The sequence below is a fragment of the Phalangium opilio genome, unplaced genomic scaffold (genome assembly GCF_054372755.1).
Source record: "Phalangium opilio isolate 3A_F unplaced genomic scaffold, DU_Popi_V2 ptg000100l_1, whole genome shotgun sequence".
Taxonomy (NCBI): domain Eukaryota; kingdom Metazoa; phylum Arthropoda; class Arachnida; order Opiliones; family Phalangiidae; genus Phalangium; species Phalangium opilio.
In genome coordinates this window covers 3,942,635-3,961,900 of record NW_028324203.1, presented here as the reverse complement: position 1 = coordinate 3,961,900, position 19,266 = coordinate 3,942,635, and the positions used below count along the sequence as shown (strand labels likewise).

At 36.9% G+C, this 19,266-nt stretch overlaps 2 protein-coding genes across 2 annotated transcripts; one reads left to right on the top strand and one right to left on the bottom strand.

Moving 5' to 3' along the window:
- The first annotated feature begins 1,724 nt into the window (after positions 1-1,724).
- On the top strand, positions 1,725-3,785 carry LOC149632479 (uncharacterized protein F54H12.2-like). The gene is made up of 2 exons (XM_089851133.1): positions 1,725-2,416; positions 3,584-3,785. The coding sequence occupies exons 1-2, from the start codon at positions 1,725-1,727 to the stop codon at positions 3,783-3,785; spliced, it is 894 nt and encodes a 297-aa protein (XP_089707259.1).
- Positions 3,786-5,846: 2,061 nt separating this feature from the next.
- On the bottom strand, positions 5,847-6,921 carry LOC149632478 (uncharacterized). The gene is made up of 3 exons (XM_089851116.1): positions 6,748-6,921; positions 6,596-6,682; positions 5,847-6,517 (listed from the first exon to the last, which is right to left on the bottom strand). Exons 2-3 carry the CDS (start codon positions 6,677-6,679, stop codon positions 5,849-5,851), a joined length of 753 nt encoding a protein of 250 aa, XP_089707242.1. The 5' UTR covers positions 6,680-6,682; positions 6,748-6,921; the 3' UTR covers positions 5,847-5,848.
- Between the last annotated feature and the right edge of the window lie 12,345 nt (positions 6,922-19,266).

Here is a 19,266-nt window from a genome sequence, read left to right as displayed (position 1 = left end):
ACCCGTTTTATTTCCAAGTATATGTTAATGTAATCTTCTCTAAAACGTAGGAAGCGATTAAGGTTGCTCTCGGTGTAGTGGTTAGCGCGTTTGTTCGCCAATCAATAGATCGCGAGATCGAACCCCGCTCTAACCATCACATCGAGTTCAACCTTTTATTTCTAAATAAAATTGGATAACGTGTAAATCCTCATTCATTTTTAAATAAAATATCAATTATGTCGGTCAATTCTTTTTTCGTTACTCTGTTAAGTGATAAAACTGATGAATATCCCGATAATTCACAATCGTCTTTCACGGTCAAATTAGGTAAACCAATTATTCTTTCAAACGAATGGGAAATTGGTTTATCGGAAATATTAACACCGAAAATTTCAACCGTAATAGACAATACCTGTAACTCTTTCGAAATACAGGTACCTGAACGATATTTAACGAATGATGGCTGGGACGTTAGAAGAGTGGAGTTAATACCGCAAAAGTACGAAGGTTCGAAAGATAAAAATGGAAACGCCGTATTTTTTTCAATGCAGAATAAACTGGTGCGTGACTTAACCGTTCAGCTTGAAAAACAGAATTTTCCCGTGAAAATACAGGTTATAGATATGTCAGTCCCGACTGGGCCTCCTATCAAGAGAGTTAAATTATCAGTCGATGCCGGTCACCAGGCCAGGCTAGCTCCTGGCCCTCTGGCTCAGGTTTTAGGATTCGAAACGGACGAGTACATTACTGGGGAATACATTTGTCCCATTCCATTGTCTCAACAAGCTAGAAATATTACGATAAACTACACCAATAATTATATCGAGATAAAATTGAAAAAAACTTTAAAACTTCAAAATCGTATGGTAACGGTAAAGATTCCTGAGGGACCCTATTGGAAGCTATGAATAGAGCGATACCCGAAGCTCATCAATCTCGGTTTAATTTCTCATTAAACGATAACGGTACCGTTCGAATAACGACTGATAAGGAGTGCACCGTGCTTTTTAGAGGCGTTCGTAACAAATTAGGTTCTATGTTAGGATTCGGTGACCAAACTAATCGTCTATTAGGGTCTGCAAACGCCAACTTCAAACCGGATTTAGTCAGTCAATATTTATACGTTTACACTGATCTGATATACCCCCAGTTTATAGGCTCTGGTTTCAAACCTCTTCTACGCGTCATTCCCACTAAAAACGATACGTCGGAGAAAATTATCACATACGATACTATAGACTATTATCCTATAAGATCCAACGAAATAGAAACTATCAAAATTGATATTAGAGACGAGGCCGACGCTCCTATATCCTTTATATCGGATCGCATCATTATCAAAATTCACTTTAGACGACATGTCTCGACCTAATAGGTACGTGTCCTACTATCAGGAACAGTTCCTCGGATCTCCACCAGGTGTATTAGTGCAAAAGGGATTTGGGTTGGGCGGAATTTTTAGAGCTTTGATGAGAATGTTAACTCCTCTAGCGAAACCGATAGCTAAGAGCGTGGGTAAAGAAGCTTTAGGACTTGGTGGTAGGTTTATTCAAGATTTAAGCGCTGGAGAAGAACCCAAGAGAGCGTTCAAAAGGAATCTAAAAATAGCCGGCTCAAATTTAATTCATAAAGCGGGTGATAGTCTGGCTAATTCTCAGTACGGGTCTGGTATTCGACGGAAACGTCAGAAGATACGCAAGAAGAAAAGTAGATCAAAGGCCGATTTTTTATCATAAAACAAGATGGCCCAATTCGAAGGGATGATGGGGGAATTAGACCTATTCGCGACACCCCCTTTGAACGCTAATATTATAACTAGTAGCGACGAAAGTTATCAACCTTTAAGTTCCGTAACGGATAGTGGACCTTTGGAATTTTTTGTCCCTGGCACGAGCGAACATTATGTCGACCTTTCTAAAACTAGGTTAAGGCTGAAGGTCAGGGTGCTTCATTTGGACGGCACCGAAGTACCAGCCGCTGAAACCAAAGTAGCTCCGGTTAATCTTTTACACGCCGCCCTCTTTTCCCAAATAGACGTCTTTTTAGGAAACACGAGCGTTCAGTCCCCTAACCAAGGAGCCCCTTATATCGCTTATCTCGAAAATTTATTAAATTACGGTATAGATGCTAAAGAAAGCCAACTAAATCTAGGGTTGTATTATAAGGATAATCCGATCGATCCCGATACCGCCTGGGTGGCAGCCAATAAAAATCTTACTACCAATGGGATATTAAGAAGAGCCGAGAGAGCCAAGGTATCGAGTACGATAGATTTATACGCCCCGTTACACGTTGATATTTGTCGCTTAAATCGTTTCCTATTGAATAATGTAGACGTTAGATTTAGGCTTATTCGATCTAAACCAGAGTTTTGCGTAATATCGAAAGAAGCCGCTGATAAGAAATATAAAGTGATTATCGATAATGCCTCGTTGTACGTTAAAAGACTAAAAATAAATCCCGAAATAATGTTAGCCCACGCTACGGTATTAGAGCAAACCAGCGTCATCTATCCTTTGAATCAAACAGTCGTGAAAACCTTTTCAATTCCAGCTGGAATGAACGACGTTAATCGAGAAAACGTCTTCTTAGGTAAAATACCTCAAAGAGTAATCATAGGTCTAGTTCGAACCTCGGCCTTTAATGGTAATCATTCTTTAAACCCCTTTAATTTTGAAACCTTTGATCTTAATTACCTATCCGTCAACGTCGGTACCGATACCTATCCTTCGGAAGCCTTTACGCCTGATTACGAAAACAATCTATACACTCGAGAGTACATGTCGTTATTCACCTCTCTAAACACATACAGAAAAAACAAGGGAAATTTTATCACGTACGAAGAGTACAAAAAAGGTTACGCTTTGTATTGCCTAGATTTAAGCCCGGATGAAAATGCGGGGGCTAGTCATCTTTCTTTGCCCCGACAAGGAAATCTACGTATCAATATGAAATTTAAAAACAATTTACCACACAATGTCACGTGCATAATTTATTCCGAATTCGAAAATTCTATCATGATAACTAGGGATCGCTCGGTGTTATTTAATCCCGAGTAAAAAGGCTCTATATAACCTCTGATTTAAGAAGCATTCTCTCATAACCGGTTAGAGATGAATCAAGTACACTACCTATCGGAGAAGCAAAACATTTACGTTGGAAGCGGAATTCTTCCCGTCTTCAATGTCAAACGACTCGATACTAAAACCGAAGCGTCTTTCGACAGTTGTATTTGGAATAGTATATGGACTTTTGAAGCGGATATTGACGCTTTTTTTAACGGAATAACGGGACGATTTCTGACTTGGTTAGTTGACGGTACTCAGAGAGTTAAACTAGAATGCTTCGTATGTCAGAGAGGAAAAATAGTTGATATTCGTCAATATATTAGAGGATCGAATAATAGATATAATATTCTATTCTCAACATCGAAAGGATTTTCATTAAATAAAGACAGTTGGTTAAGGTTAAAGAACTTGAAAAATGTTATTGGTAGCGAATTAAAGCGAAAAGAAGAGGCCAGAGAAATAATGAAGAAAATTATCTTGGACAGTTTGACCAATATTTTATTTAATTTCACTGATTCGTGCGAAAATATCAGCTGTCATAACGAAATCGCCCACGATATCACTTGTTTACCCACGGATACTAATTGGAGCGAGAGAGTGGAGAAAAACCTAATTAGAGCTATTCCGTTGCTTAACTACGAAAGAATTCTAGAATCCTTTGTCGAGGAATACGGAGATTACGAAGATATTCTCGGAAACTTTGTCGGTCTAAAAACTGAACTAATGTACGGTTAAAATATATGTCACTCTTATCTCGCGTGTATTGGGTCATGGATTACTCTAAGGCGTCTGAAAATATTCCGAGAGGATTTGTTGGAATGCGTTACCTCGGAGAAGAGCAAAATGAATTTAATATCGAAATTACTCGATAAACGGTGCCAAGGGACCAGGAGATATTCGCCAGAGAACAACCACTACCGAAGCTAATGTCCTAAATGATCCAGTGTTTAATGACGTATCTATTTAAAATATATTCTTGGAAATTTTGTCGGTCTAAAAACAATGTATTGTTAAATTTTAAGTAACCGAATAAAATATAAATTACTCTTATTGTTGCGTTTCCTATACCTACGTTATATATCAATTTTTTTTTCCTTATTTAGAAAATATTCCAGAAAATTGTATCTCTCCCTCTTATATAATACCCTACAACTACGTTATATTATCAGATATCATTTTCGATCTTGTTTAGAAAAAATGTCTCTCTCAAACGCGTACTACGACCCCGAAAATCCCTCCTCTTTTTCCGGATTGGATAAATTAACGAAAGGAGTTCCTCAGTCTTCGAGGAAAGAAGTTGAGAGTTTTCTATTAAAACAACCCACTTATACTATTCATCGTTATCGTCGATTAAAGTTTCCTCGCAATAAAATTACAGTGACATCTATGGATGAGACTCATCAGGCTGATTTAATAGTTTTAGATAAACTTTCCAGATACAACAAGGGTATGAAATATTTGTTAAGTAATATAGATGTTTTGAGTAAATACGCCTACGTTATACCTATTAAAAACAAGACTTCCGCGGAAGTTATAAGAGCTTTTAAAATAATACATAAAGATGTTGTACCCACGAATATAAATACGGACGCTGGCTCTGAATTTTTAGCTAAACCAGTTCAGCAATATTTTAAAGAGAAAGGTATTCACCACTACGTAGCTTACGGGAATAAAAAAATTGCGATCTGCGAGAGATTTAACAGAACGGTTCAAGAGAAAATACACAAATTCATAACTAGCGCTGATACTCGTAGCTATCTGAGTGCGTTACCAAAAATAGTTAAGGCTTACAATCACTCGATACACCGCTCAACTGGTATCGCGCCAGTCAATGTTAATCTACAAAATGAGCATAAGGTGTGGTACCGTCTTTTCGGTACCATTAAACCTGGGACAAAACCAAAGCTAAAAGAAGGTGATTTAGTAAGGTTGAGTAAATTTGAAAAAACCTTTTCAAAGGGATATAAAGGCTACTTTACAAAAGAGATCTTTATTATTGATAAGGTTTTATACCGTAATCCTCCAGTATACGTCGTTAAAGACAAAAATAACGAGATAATTAAAGGAACGTTTTACGAATACGAACTATCTAAAGTGATATGAATACGTTACAAATAAATCAAATATTATCATGCGACCAGAGGACAAAACCCTACTACCTAGGTACTTTTCCTAGAGACATGCTTCCCAGGAAACCTAGAAAGAAGAAATTTTGTTTTGTTCTGAACACGGAGAGAGCCGAGGATCCTGGACTTCATTGGGTAGCCATTTACGTTGAAAACAATGAAGGTAATTTTTTCTGCAGCTACGGGCAGAGCCCGGATACGTATAAAATTAACCTGGCCAAATACGCGTCCAGATGGATCTATAACGATAAATTAATTCAAGATATGTTCTCCCTTTGTTGCGGACCTCATTGTATATTCTTTCTTATTCAAAGATGTCTAGGAAATTCGTTTCATAGAGTTCTGAAAATGTATGAAAATAAAACGGAAATTAACGACGCCTTATCTTTATGGAATATCTGCCTTCACTTGTTAAGACATAGATATGAAAAATGTAACCAATAAAATATTAAAGTTGTAATGTTTAATAATCAGATACACTTGTATTGAATGCGAGAATAAAAATATTTATTATTCGATTATAATTTTTTATATAAATTGTAATTATCATGCTTTTATATATAATCAGATACAAGCTTTTTTATATACTCAAATACATGCTTTTATATAATCAGATACGTGTTTTTCAATATAATGAGTTAGATGCTTTTAATGTAATAATCATTATTAAGGTTATTTTTTTGCCTTTCTATAAGTTACCCATTCGATCTTAGATTCGGGCTTTTGAAGTTCTTTCAAACTAGCTTCGCGATCTTTTTTTATTTTGGCTTGTGTAGGGTACGGTTTTGATTTCGTAGATGTAATTTTCGCGAGTCTTTTTTTCGGCGAAGTCTCATCGTTAGGGTTAAGTTTCCGGAACTTTGAACCAGAAGCGCCCTTCGTTGATAAGGCCTGTTGAGACGTCACGGGCTGATTCGGTACCATGGGTGTTAAAACTGGCATACTCGGCGTTTGAGACGTCCCGGACTGTTTCGGTACCACGGGTCCCATGGGTGTTAAAATTGGCATACTGGTCGTTCGAGAGAGAGACGCTGGCGTAGTAAACGATATCGCCGGTGTTTGACCCATTGCTGTACTACTCATTATAGGCTGTGGGGTAGTCAGACTCGAGGAGATATTAAAAGGGATACTTTGGGGAGGGGTAGCGACATTAGTAGGGACAATTTGGGAGGGGGTAGAGATATTAATAGGTATATTCTGGATAGGGGTAGGCCACGATGGAGGAATCCAAGACGAGGATGAAGGACTTAGAGGCTGTATTTTACTCGACACTCCGGGTGCTGGAAAAGACGAACTCGTTGTAGGTGGCAAGATAGTAACGCTTGGTGGCTCCGCTAAACTCTTTAAAGATAAATATTTCTGAAGAGTTAAAAGGTACTCCTTCAATTTTTCCTCGGCAGAACCAGGTTTTCTCAGTACCTCTTTAATGGCGTTGTCTAAACTGTTAACTTCCTTTTGATTGTCCGTCAGTAAAGCCGCTGGTACTAAAACGCACTTTTTCATTATCTAGTAAAGACCGAAGCTATTGTCGGTATTAACATTGAAAGCAACGCCGGCCAGAATCCTCCTACCTGTTTAATTAACACCTGTCGCCTCTTTTTGTCGCTTAAACCTCTCTTGGATAAATACCTTATAACGTTTTTGTAACGTTGAAGTCTTTTCTTTTTATGTCGATTCAATGGAATACCTCCGTTCTTCAAATTATAACAAATACCGCTTATACAATCCAATTGGGGTCGCGTACACTTTGATATTAAAAGTTTTCTTTGTTTCACACCGCTTACAAGAGATTTAAAAAGGGTAATTGATTCCTAACCGACACGGGTAAAGGCATGTCTCGAAATGAGGTTAAATAAATTGAGATTTATATTTTATGGATTATTATTTTCTAACGTAGATTACCATCGGTCCTTCATTGGGGAATATATTGGACCTAAGTCTTAAACTATTATCGGTACTTTGTTTTAGATCTATTAAGATATAAGAATACGCTTTTTCGGTACACTCTTCGTACGCTTCCGTTAGGCGTTTGGTGTCTGTAGGAAAAAGCTGACGACTTAAATAGCGAACCTGGTTATTATCCCTAGGATTTTTAAACATAACGATATAAGAACAGTTCAATGATATATTTCTAGAATATTTACCTGGGTTAAAGACATTTTGAGTCAGCAGCACGATGCTTAAAGATAAATGATGACTCCCGACACAAAAAAGATTACTTATAAACTCCTGTTTGGTACAGGTGTTAGCTAGATCGTCTAGGATTAAAAGATTATTTATTCTCTTATCAAAAAAATCAGAATCATTAGGAATTAGTCCTTCGTGGAATTCAATAGGTAAAAAGAGTTTCAGTTCATCAAAAATGTCCTGATAAACGCTATAGCAATAGACTATTCTATCAGGAGGTTTGTCCATGATAATGTCTTTATATTTGAGTAAATTTATTACCCACGTTGTTTTTCCCGAGCTGCTTGGACCAGCCAGTAAAATGGTCATCGGTGTTTCTAAGCGGAGGCGATACTCTAACCCGTTCTCCATTTTTAAAACGTTCTCTAATATCGTCTATGAATTCGTAGTTGACTCGATCTTCGTACGGTATCACTCTCACTTTGACCAGGTGGGAAAACGTGACCCGATGTTTAGTGGTCCGTTTTCTCATTTGACGTGGCAGACGGGTCTTGATGATTTAAATATCTTTAACATATAAGCCCAAAAACTAGATAAGGAAGGTACTTGCCATTGGAACTTTACATTTTAGAAGAATAACATCAATTTTTAGGGTACCCTCAAGTATAAGATTACGCTTAGACTGCGCCACCTTTTCAATACTAGCTAGTAACCGATCAGAAGTTAATTCATTTATAGCCATGAATCTTAAATTGATAGGGTTCTCTAAAGCGTCAGAGCTCAGGGCGAATCTTATTAAATTATATTCTTCAGTATTTCGCGTAACATGAGTTATGAGAGAATTCAAAATTTGGGAAAGTTGATCGTGAATATTTATTAATTTAAGTTCTTCTAAGTTGCGGAATTTAACGTTATATTCGGTTGTAACGCATCTATATTTCCTAGATACACGGTTTGATGTTTTATCTATCGTATAATATAGCTCTGGTCGAAATTTAGTAGCTAAATCGACTGGTTTAACCTCATCGTCTGACCATGAAGTGTCCGACGATGAAGTGTCCGACATTTTTTAGCGGGAAAGCACTTCAAATCAAACTATATTTCTTTCCGAAAGCAAATGAATACCAATTTTCCCAGAAATTTAATGATCCAATGAAAATATTTAGTACTCACCAATCTTAAAAACTAGTTGATAGTATCGTTATTTCGACACGAATGAATTTCATCCGTTAAAACCGCTCTTTTATATATTTTAACCGTTAGAACTCACCTTCTATTTAGATCTTGGAACAATGTTACGATTAATATCTTCCCCGATAAAACCGTTTTCGAAGAGATGATTATAGAACCGTATGGGAAAAGGAAAAGGCATGGGCGTTACTAACCAATAATAAAACCCAGGCCTTTTCCTTCTCCTCAATGGAACCTTTTCTGGTTACGAGGCTCGAACCGTAAAAATGAATCCATTGTTAAGATATTTAAATAGCACCATGTTGGAGTGATTAACTGTTAGAACGCATCTTCTATTGTAGGTCTTGGAACAGTGTTACGGTTAATGTCTTCCCCGATAAAACCGTGTTCGAAGGGATAATTATTTGAGGGACTATGCCAATCAGTAGTTTGTTCGCAATCGTCAGCATCTTTTAATGAGAATAATGGTTGTAAAATGCAGTTGGAACACCAGCTTTTATTATAGTTCCAGATATAATTGCGTAGCACGTCTTTACTATTAACCTGATAGTGATCAGTTACTTGTTCATATTTAGCGTTTAAACAATCGTTTAAACTATGATGAAAATAGCAAGCGGGACATATTCGTCTATAATTTTGCGGGCAACCACAATAGCATATTTTTACGTAATATTGGTAATGTAAATGATTTTGTTCATTTGATAAGATAAATGGTGGCGTTTCTATCCGGTTGCGATGCACTAGTTCAAATTCTTCGAACGTTAAGGGACTGAATTCGTCGAACACTATTTCTCTCTCTATAGACGATTTTGATATACTTATATCCAAATCTTCGGAAGTTCCAGGTGCTCGATGTTTATCTACTTCGGCGGCTTTAAAAAAGACTGATTCTATGTGTCCCCAAAAGGTTTTCGGTATGAAATTTTTTACATCGTTAAAATTAAAATATCTTTCATTATGAAACTTATATTTAAAAACATGCATTAAATTATTTATAGCGATATCTTGTAAAGATGTTACTTTAACGTCTTCTATTTTTTGTTTTTTTCTCGGGGATTCTATTATATTTTCTTCTTCCATTTCGGTCTCTTACTTTGATTCGCTGTATAAAATAACTATTTCCCTTTTACTAAATTTTCCAGTCCATTTGAAAAGTACAAAGTACTCACCTTTTTATAGAAATGTGTTTACGTAAATTGTTAGTAAAGTATTTTTTCGGTACGAATGAATCTCGTCCTTTAAGTCTGATCTTTTATACTAAATGAGCGTTGTCTTTTCTAGCTTTAAGTCAAAGATATCTATCCTTTAATGTAAGGGTATGAATAGCTCTTTCTGATTACACTTAAGCGGAGTCATATTACTTATTATCGCTACTGTGGGGGTATGGATTCAATAATATTAATTTTTTTAAACCTTCAACCATATCTGCTTCTCTTTAGTTTTATCCAACTAGTTCGAGTTAAACCTTGGGTCAAGATTAAACTTAGTTATAAACAATTTATAAAATTTTCCCATCGCCGATGAACGCCTTTATATTTTCATCATTATATCTGTACATATACAGTGATATTAAATTTCATCTTTTATTTTTCCAAGTCTTCAACCATATCTCTTTATTTTATCCAACTTGTTCATTTATAACCATAGGGCTAAATTTTGTTATCGACAATTTATAACTAACTTGTCCTATCGCCGAAAAAAGGCCTTTATTTACGTTATTATATATGATAAATAGGGATTCTCTTCAACACAGCGCTGTCAATACCATTAAACGTATTCGCGACATCTTGTTTAGTCAATTTTCTGATAGTAATATCTTCTAGCGCAATGACCGAGTAACGGATAATATGTAGGAGTAAAGAAAATTGTCTCGAGTGAAATTCGAGACGTTAACAGATAATACATAAGCGAACACTCTCTTAAGTCTGGCGATTACGTCATGACTAAAGACAAGTACAGACACGTCCTAAAAACCCCTAAACAATTAACAAAGACCTAATCAATTGACGGTTATAGAATAGATTACATTAACGACTACCGGGAAATAAAAAGGATAAATATTCCTCGTAGATACTATCGAGAGTCCCTAATTTCCTCAATTCTTCCCGTAAACATTTTATAAAGTCATTTCCGTAAAATTCGGCTTTTTCTTCTAAACACAATGGCGCCGGTGAATCCGTTTCCGGGGCTTTGGCTCTTGTTTGATTTATACCGTGACCCAATCGGGTAAATAAAAGTCCGTCATGTAAATCCTCCAAAATAATGTCACTACTATCAAATATTAATCGCTTCAAAATTTCCACCTGATTCTGGTATTCGATATCTTGATGTTCAGGAGGTTTATCTTCATATATCGTGCATTTCTTAGTAACACGAGCGATTTTCCCACTTTCAGATACTCGGTGTTCGAAACATATTGTATACATAGTGCATTGATCTAAAAGATACGCGACCATATATTGGAAATCCTCGCGCCCTTTGAATCGTTGATACGTCACTATATAACGCATAGTGTGTAAGAAGAGATCCATTAGAAGTCACTGCTCTCTTCAAGGCGAATAACCGAGATAAAGAGAGTAATGTCTTATCAGACAAACTCTAACTGACGATTACGTCACGACTAAAGAAGTTCCCGCCCTTAACCAATTAACAAAGACCTAATCAATTGGCGAACCCACTCTCGACCAATAAACGAACTCAGAGAAACCCCCCCCCCCCCCCCGGATAAAAAACCGGTGTTCCCCCATTCTAAACTCACGCGAGTATACACGCGCGAGTCTAGCGCGCTAGAAGGCTGGCGGCACACTTAAATGACCTAATTAACTCTCCATATTTCGGTGGGTTAACTACTCTCTTTTTCCACATAGCCAAGATTTAATAATTTTTTTCTGAACGCCTAATAAAATTAGGTGCATATAGTCCAGTGGAAAATCATCCACCATATCAAGATCGGGTATGTTTTCCAATATCGTGTTTCCTAAATGGTGCTCCTCCTGTAATCTGCCGCGAAAGTTTTCGTTGGTTCTCAAAGGAGCATCAAGTTCAGGAAACGCGATACGTCTGTTAAGGTATTCCCCAGCCGTCATACATTTGTCACACCTGAAATAGCCACTACGCCCTTTTGTTTGACAAATGAACATCCTAGCCGGAATGTCACACACAAAACCTAGGATACGAACCTGAATCTTTTTATTATTTAAAAACATTCCATTCTCTCTAAGAGCCAAAAATTCATTTATGAAGTAAAACAAATATTCGTCTGCAACCTGAGGTTTACTTTTACCGTAATATATTCCTATCACAAAAGGTTTAGATTTTTTCAAATTTGTGACAGCTCCTAAAATCGGCCAAAATTCACTGTTAGCGCTTTTTGCTATTGGGAGACCGTCAATGTTTACTAAGATATCCACCGTTACATTAGAAAAATTTTGAACAGTTGACATGATGCGGAGAATTTCACTTTCTATACCAAAATGGTAATAAGCCCCTGGAGAAACGTTTTGAACATCAGTAAATCTAGGTGTGTGTAAAAGTGTTCTTGAATCCTTAGGTAGTTCAAAATAACAGTCATGACTACGAAGTATATTTAATAGACCATTTACCGCGTTCTTACTAATTTTAAATTGAACAGCCCATTTAGCAAGTTTTTCCCTGTCGGTCTCTGCTTGGTTAAACACTTCATTATTCTGGTTTTTAGCTAAACACGCATTTTCTACAGATACATTGTTACAATCCAAGACTATTTCATGGTGTTCATCAAGTGAAGCCCCCAAATTGTCTTTTGCTACATCGTTTGAGTGGTGTGTAGCGTTTATTTGTGGATCCTGCAATGATATATCGGGAATTTTTTCTGAAGTATTATGGGTCTGACTCTCCAAGCAAATTGGACTATCTTCATTATTATTTTCAAAATTCACGGTAGTTTCGTGTTCAAATGATTCATATTCTTTAAAAGTTTGCTCAGTTTCAATGAAAGTTTTACGAATAAGCCTGCTTCTGTGACGTGAAGACATGCTGGACAACAATTTAAACGTTTCTTTCGGCATTTTTTATCTAAGATGTATTCTTATTGAATATTTAAATGATGTGGGTTTTTATTTGCGCTATAGGTGAACGCTGGCTCAAATTACTTTTTAGCCACATCGTTTGTTGATTTTGTTGAAAGTAGAGTGCAAGTCTAGTGGATCCCCTACAAGTTGATTTTCCCCCTGAACTCCGGGTTTAGCTTGGCGAAGGGTAGTGGGTGGGATTTATAAGTTCATTTATAAATCCCACCCACAAATGCCTCCTGCCTTCGACAAGCCAAAACTGGAGTTCGTAAGGAAAGTGACCTTGTAAGGGATCCACTGGACCCGCGCTTTGCTTCAAGTAAAGGTTATTGTAGATATTGTGGAAGTAAAAGGGAAAGTCAACAGGGAAGTTTAAGAAATTCTTTTTTACCAGAGATCATACTCCCTAGCTTATTTCGGCTATAAATTATACCTCACCTTAAATCTCTTATTGGCTGTCAAATTCAAAGTCAATCAGGGCTTCACTGTCTCGGAAAGCTGTTATGGAAAACTGATCAAATTCAACTTAAGAATCATAAATTTCTTTGGCTGTTTTGTCGTCTTCTTTTTCCTGATGGTCCTCTTTGTCTGTCTGAATTCCAACACTAAAATATTAACAGTAGAAACATTATCATAATGCATTTTAGTAGGGTTCATAAGAGTCTCCCAGGCCAAGCACTGTGGAAGGCAGGGGCGGTGCACGCACCGCGTGCGGTGCAAGCGGTGCGTGCGGTGCAAGCGGTGCGAGGGGGGAGTCGATGGCGCCAGTGGAACTTTCGAGAAGTTTAATTTTATCGCAAACACTAAGATAAGGGATAAGAAAAATAAAAAGTGGGAATTCAAATCAGTTCAATTCTAGTGTAGTTCAAAAATTAATTTCTTAATGCTGATAAGATATCTCGGAGAAAAATAAATCAATACAGTAGTGGTATGTTATATACCATAAAATTCAATATAGACAAAGGTTGATAACACTCTATTTGAAATGAAACGCGTTCGCTTCTCAGGGTGCATAGTGCATATAATACCATATGAAGATAGGGTCAATTATGACGCAAGAAATAAACGACACTTCAATATGTTAATTAGATTAAAATTCGAGCCATTAATTTCCCCCATATTAATAAAATGGCGAATGAAACATTCCCCGAGTGAGGGAAATCCCAATGTGTGAAACCTATTGTGGGGCGTAAAACCCCGGAAAGGGTGCCTGTTGGCGTGATTAGAACCCAATCATACCCTAGAAGAAAGTCACGTGACAATACAGTATAAAAGACGAAGTCAGTTTGAAGATAAGATATTCTACAACTCTTTAAGTCCTCCTCCGAGAATTGCTCCTGAAGTCATCCTACAGAAATGGACCCAATCAAATTGTAAGTACTAATTTTCTTTCATAATAATATAGTTAAGCCTTGTCGAGGTTCTCACCTCTAAATGTATTTCATGCACAGCTTTAGGGATAACTTCAACATGTTCGAGCTTTCCGGTACCACACCACCTGCACCCTTTCAGGAAACTGAATATAGGACAAGCCCATCCATTACCTTAGAAAACACCGTCAGACGTAATAACTTGACATTAATAGAAGAATTTGGAGATATCGGACTGAGTAAGGATTACGGTAAACCCGGAAAAACTACGGGAGAAGATATTGTGATATATCCTTTACCGAACAGGGTATATTATAGAGACGGCAGATTATATTACATATTGCAATACGTTAATGGACCTGATTTAATCTTCGGATTGAAACATTTGGCAATGTACAAAGTACTACCTACTACGGTTCAATTACCACCAGGGTCTACAATAGACACTTATGCTAGACAGTTCCCATGTATCATAAATAATAAAATCCATCGCTTTGAATTGAAAGAATTTGAAGACGCTACCTACTACGCGCACTTTGTACATATCAAACCCCACAAAATGTGCACAACACCGAACCCAACTATTTGTGAACTAGGGAGTTGCCATCCCCGCAACGAAGAAAAGTGTAAATTTCGGACATTCTATTATGGGGGATATGAGTTTCATTACCCATACCAGTACTTAAGAGTTCTAAACTTAGCTCTACACATGTGTCTATTTATGGTTTTTAAAACCAACAAAACGGTTAGAAAAAATTATAAAGATAAAAACGATATGGCAGCGCATTATCTGTTTAAAGTTATGCTCATTTGCAGACTGGCCGAGTGTCTTTACAACAACACCCATAGTTTAATGTTTCGCGAGATTCATCGCCACATGAGATCCAATAAGACCTACACTTATTTTGCAGACTTTCTGTAGGTGTCCCCGTTTGTTCGAATTGTACGTTAAATGAATAAAAATAATTGTTAACTCCAATTTAAAGAGCTGTTTTTATTTGTTGGTAGGTCTTACATATATACATTTTAAATTTAAATTAGTTAAATTAGTAATTCCCATGTGGGCGGCTTGATGTGTGGACGGTTCGTCTACGTCAGTTGTCCTCCACCCTCCCGCTGATCCATGAAGCGATGGATGTCACGTTCCTCCTGACTTGACAGTACCGGAAAGTCCTCCACTTCCTCGTGGTCCATGAAACGATGAATGGCTCGTTCCTCCTGGCTTGTTAGATCCGGAAAGTCCTCCTCTACATCCTCCTCCTCCTCCTCTCGGGCCAATACGTCAACACCTTGGAAATGTTCACGCATGTGTAAAATGGTCTCATTCTGACCATTGAACCATTTATCGCAGATGTGACATGCGACCTGAGGATGTGGGGGAGTGTCATCCAGCGTGATTACTTCGACACTCTCCATGGGCTCGTTCAGCGCACGATTCCCATCGTCAGACAGTTCGCTTAGATCATCAGAGAAATTAAGGGATAACCTGTCAGGGTACTCGGTAAAGTATAGAGTCGGGGGGACAAGGGCGGAGGTTGAGGGAATAGGGGTGGGGGTTGGTGGAAGTGTAACGTCCGTAAGGGAAGGGGTGTCGGAGCTAGAGCTAGATTCAGAGCTAAATCTAAATCTCAGCATTGTACGCTTTTTAGGAGAAGTTTTCAAGTGCCGGACTGTCACGTGGGCAGTTAACGCGAAAAAAATAACTATCAAAGACAGAACTTCTAACAGATGTTAGGGAACAGTTGGAAAGTCGTCCAGAGTCAGGAATAGAAAATGATTATTTCAAGTGCACGCCGAAGTTTTTATACCCTTGGCGTGATAAAATGACCTAATGAAATTTCTCCATCTTTGGGTATGAGGGGCTATGACTAAATAAATATTTTACTCTATTTGGGAGATACGGAATGATGTATGCTCTAAGTGTTTCCCCAACAATTATTTCCGCAATTATCTGATACACATTAAACTTTAAAGGGTTTAATAAGCTTCATTTGCTCACACATTTCCCACCATAAATTGGAAATACATTTTTCCCCGTTTGAAATGTTTGCGTTTAGAAATGTGGTTGCCATATTTTCTATTCACTATCAAATTAGAACGTTCAAACATTTGTTGTTCATTTTCCCGGAAAGTATGTGAAAGAAACCAAATTTTATCTCAAAATCGGTACTTTTATCAGATCGAAAGTTCGACTTTTCAGAAAGTTCGGAGTTATAATTTCAAAATCTACTTTTATTATTTATATACTTTAAAAATATATACATTTACTTTTAATTAATTTAACATTATTTTTTGAAGCATTCGAATAGAGGGTTTATCACCCACCCACGGCCCCTTACGAACACCTCCCATTTGGATGGTTGAAGTGCTGGAGGGAAGGCATATCCATCCTCCCCTCTACACCACTTGACGATGGACTCATCCTCCTCCCCACTCCTCCTCCTCCGCTTACTTCCAACGACGTCACCGTCCAGTTCCCGGTTCCCGAACAGATATCCAATCGTGTGGTCCGTACCCCTCGGTTCCACCATCACACCTTCAAGTTCACCGCCCGGGATTACTTCCAAGGTGTCGAAGTAAATCTCCGGGCGGAGAACATCCATAACGGGGAGTCCATTTCGAATTCTGGTAATACAAATAAACGGAAATTTATGTTAGAAAATGTGAAGTATTATTACTTTATATGCAATTATATCATAACAAATTCACCACCTTATGCTGTCTGTTCTTATAAACTCTAACTTAAAATTAGTTATACTCGGGATATAGAAACTTTACGCACCTCTTAACCACAACACGACCAATCATCTCCTCGCGGCTTCGTAAATTTGTTCTTGGATGATACTATAAGAATATTATAATTATTTGTTATTACTATGTATGTCTATACTAATCTTGAATTTTATTCACCCCTCATATCCTCACATTTATATGATATAATCGTATTATATTCATGTAAATCATACAAATTTAATAGTAAAGAATAGTGAAACCTCAGGGGATGATAACTAGAACTTAGAAATATATACAACCAGGTACTTACATGAGAGGTGGTGTCCATTTTTCCTCGTGGTCGTTTTTCTCTCAAAGACAGAACTAATAGATGTTAGGGAACAATCGGAAAGTCGTCCAGAGTCAGGAATAGATAATGATTATTTCAAGTGCACACCGGGGTTTTATACTCTTTGCGTGATAAAATGACCATATGAAATTTCTCCATCTTTGGGCACGAACGAGGGGCTATGACTAAATAAATATTTTCCACTATTTGGGAGATACGGTATGAACTATGATCTTAGTGTTTCCCCAACAATTATTTTCGCAATTATCTGATACACATTAAACTTTAAAGAGTTTAATAAGCTTCATTTGCACACACAATGTTTGCGTTTAGAAATGTGGTTGCCATATTTTCTATTCACTATCAAATTAGAACGTTCAAACATTTGTTGTTCATTTTCCCGGAAAGTATGTGAAATAGACCAAATTTTATTTCAAAATCGGTACTTTTATCAGATCGAAAGTTCGACTTTTCAGAAAGGTGGGAGTTTTAATTTCCATTTTATTTCAAAATCGTGATATATTTTGATTATGGTGATTTTAACTAATTTCACTACTTTAATATTACTCTTAGTGTTTCCCCCACAATTATTTCCGCAATTATCTGATACACATTAAACTTTAAAGGGTTTAATAAGCTTCATTTGCTCACACATTTCCCACCATAAATTGGAAATGTTTGAAATGTTTGCCGTTTCTTGTTTTAGTTCAAACTTTTCTCCTAATTTCTGTTCAAACGTCTCTAATTTCCGTTTAAACTTTTTATACTATTGTTGAAACGATTCCTACTTTTGTTCAAACGTTTCCTATTTATGCTCAAATGTTTCCTATTTTCACACCGAACTCATATTGTATACTCATAAGTTCTGAAGATGGAAAGTGCAAAAATGATTTTAAGTTATGACTGAAACACAATTGGGAACGAAGTTAAATGACTATAAAGTGGGCGGAAATGTTTTTAAATTACTAAAGTGTGGATAAACCCGATGTGAAATGAAAACAAATCGATTGAAATTAATCGAAAACGACTCAGAAAATGGATCAAAGTGTTGTTAATCTACAAAAATGTTCTTAAAAACTTTATCAAATGGCCAAATTTCAATTAAAAGTGACATGAAATGATTAGCAATGCAAATAAAAGTTAGGTTTTCCAGTTAAAATACACTTGAAAGCGATGTTGAATAACTTAAGTGTAATTGGTATTACTGTTAAGAGACTAAAAATCAAATTCCATTTACGATATTGTTAAGTTTACCTTCGTTTCTAGAAAGTGTGTCGCGGAGATCTTAGATTTTTCGGATAAAAGCAATAAACTTGCAAGTCCAGAATTTTGTTAATAAATGTCTAAAACACAATTGAGAACGAAGTTCAATGACTAAAATCAAAACGTGGGCGAAAGTGTTGTTAAATTAATAAAATACGGATCAACCTGTTATAAAATTAAAAATTTCGATTGAAAGTAACCTTAAATGACTAAGGAAATGGATCAAAGTGTGGTTAAACTACTAAAATGTTGTTGAAGACGTTTACAAATGACTAAATTTCAATTAAAGGCGACGTCGAATGGCTAGCAATGCAAATAAAGTTAATTAACGTTTATTTAAATTCCATTACGATAATGTTAAGTTTTTCGTGAGTTTTAGGAGATCTTAGATTTTCAGTTAAAAGTAATAAACTTGCAAGTCGAATATCTCCAAAATCCAGGAAAATAACCACTTCTAATTGTAAGGTTAAATAACTATCACTAATCAAAAAGCAATCAGCGAACGATAAAACCAATTTTACCCTAATTATGAACTGACGAATTTGTGTGATTTAGTGAGAAATTTCAATATATCTAAGAAAAATTCCAAATTATTTGAAACCAATGGAAATACTCGGATTCGCTAGAGGTAATCATCATCAGCCTTGGATGGATGGGTCAAGACTTCGAACCTCGGGGGCCGCCTAATGAAACACACGCCGGGAGATAATACGCGCGTGGCGGACCCGCATCGGTCCTGAACTGTTGCGCGCCAAATTTTAAAATTTCATCTCCCCTATAGACCCTCCCGCAACATTCTAGTCCCACCATAGAGGGAGGGGCCACTAAAAATCATATTGAGCTACATAATAGGGACTTGGCAGTACTACGTCATGCAACGTCAGGCTACCTTCCACTAGTGCTAAAAAACATACCAGGAGGAGGGGCTTATATAGCTTTCATTCTGTTAAAAAACATACCATAATGGCGCTGGGGGCGGAGTTAAGCCTGAATTGCCAAGTCCCTACATTCCTCAGCTTCCACTCCCTA

Excerpts from the sequence above, each read along its gene's own strand:
- LOC149632478 (XM_089851116.1), bottom strand. The coding sequence starts at position 6,679 with ATGAAAAAGTGCGTTTTAGTACCAGCGGCTTTACTGACGGACAATCAA. Across the intron at positions 6,518-6,595 it reads TAGACAACGCCATTAAAGAG|AGTTTAGCGGAGCCACCAAG; the intron begins GTACTGAGAAAA and ends TTATCTTTAAAG.
- LOC149632479 (XM_089851133.1), top strand. The coding sequence starts at position 1,725 with ATGGCCCAATTCGAAGGGATGATGGGGGAATTAGACCTATTCGCGACA. Across the intron at positions 2,417-3,583 it reads ATTATCGATAATGCCTCGTT|CTGTCATAACGAAATCGCCC; the intron begins GTACGTTAAAAG and ends CGAAAATATCAG.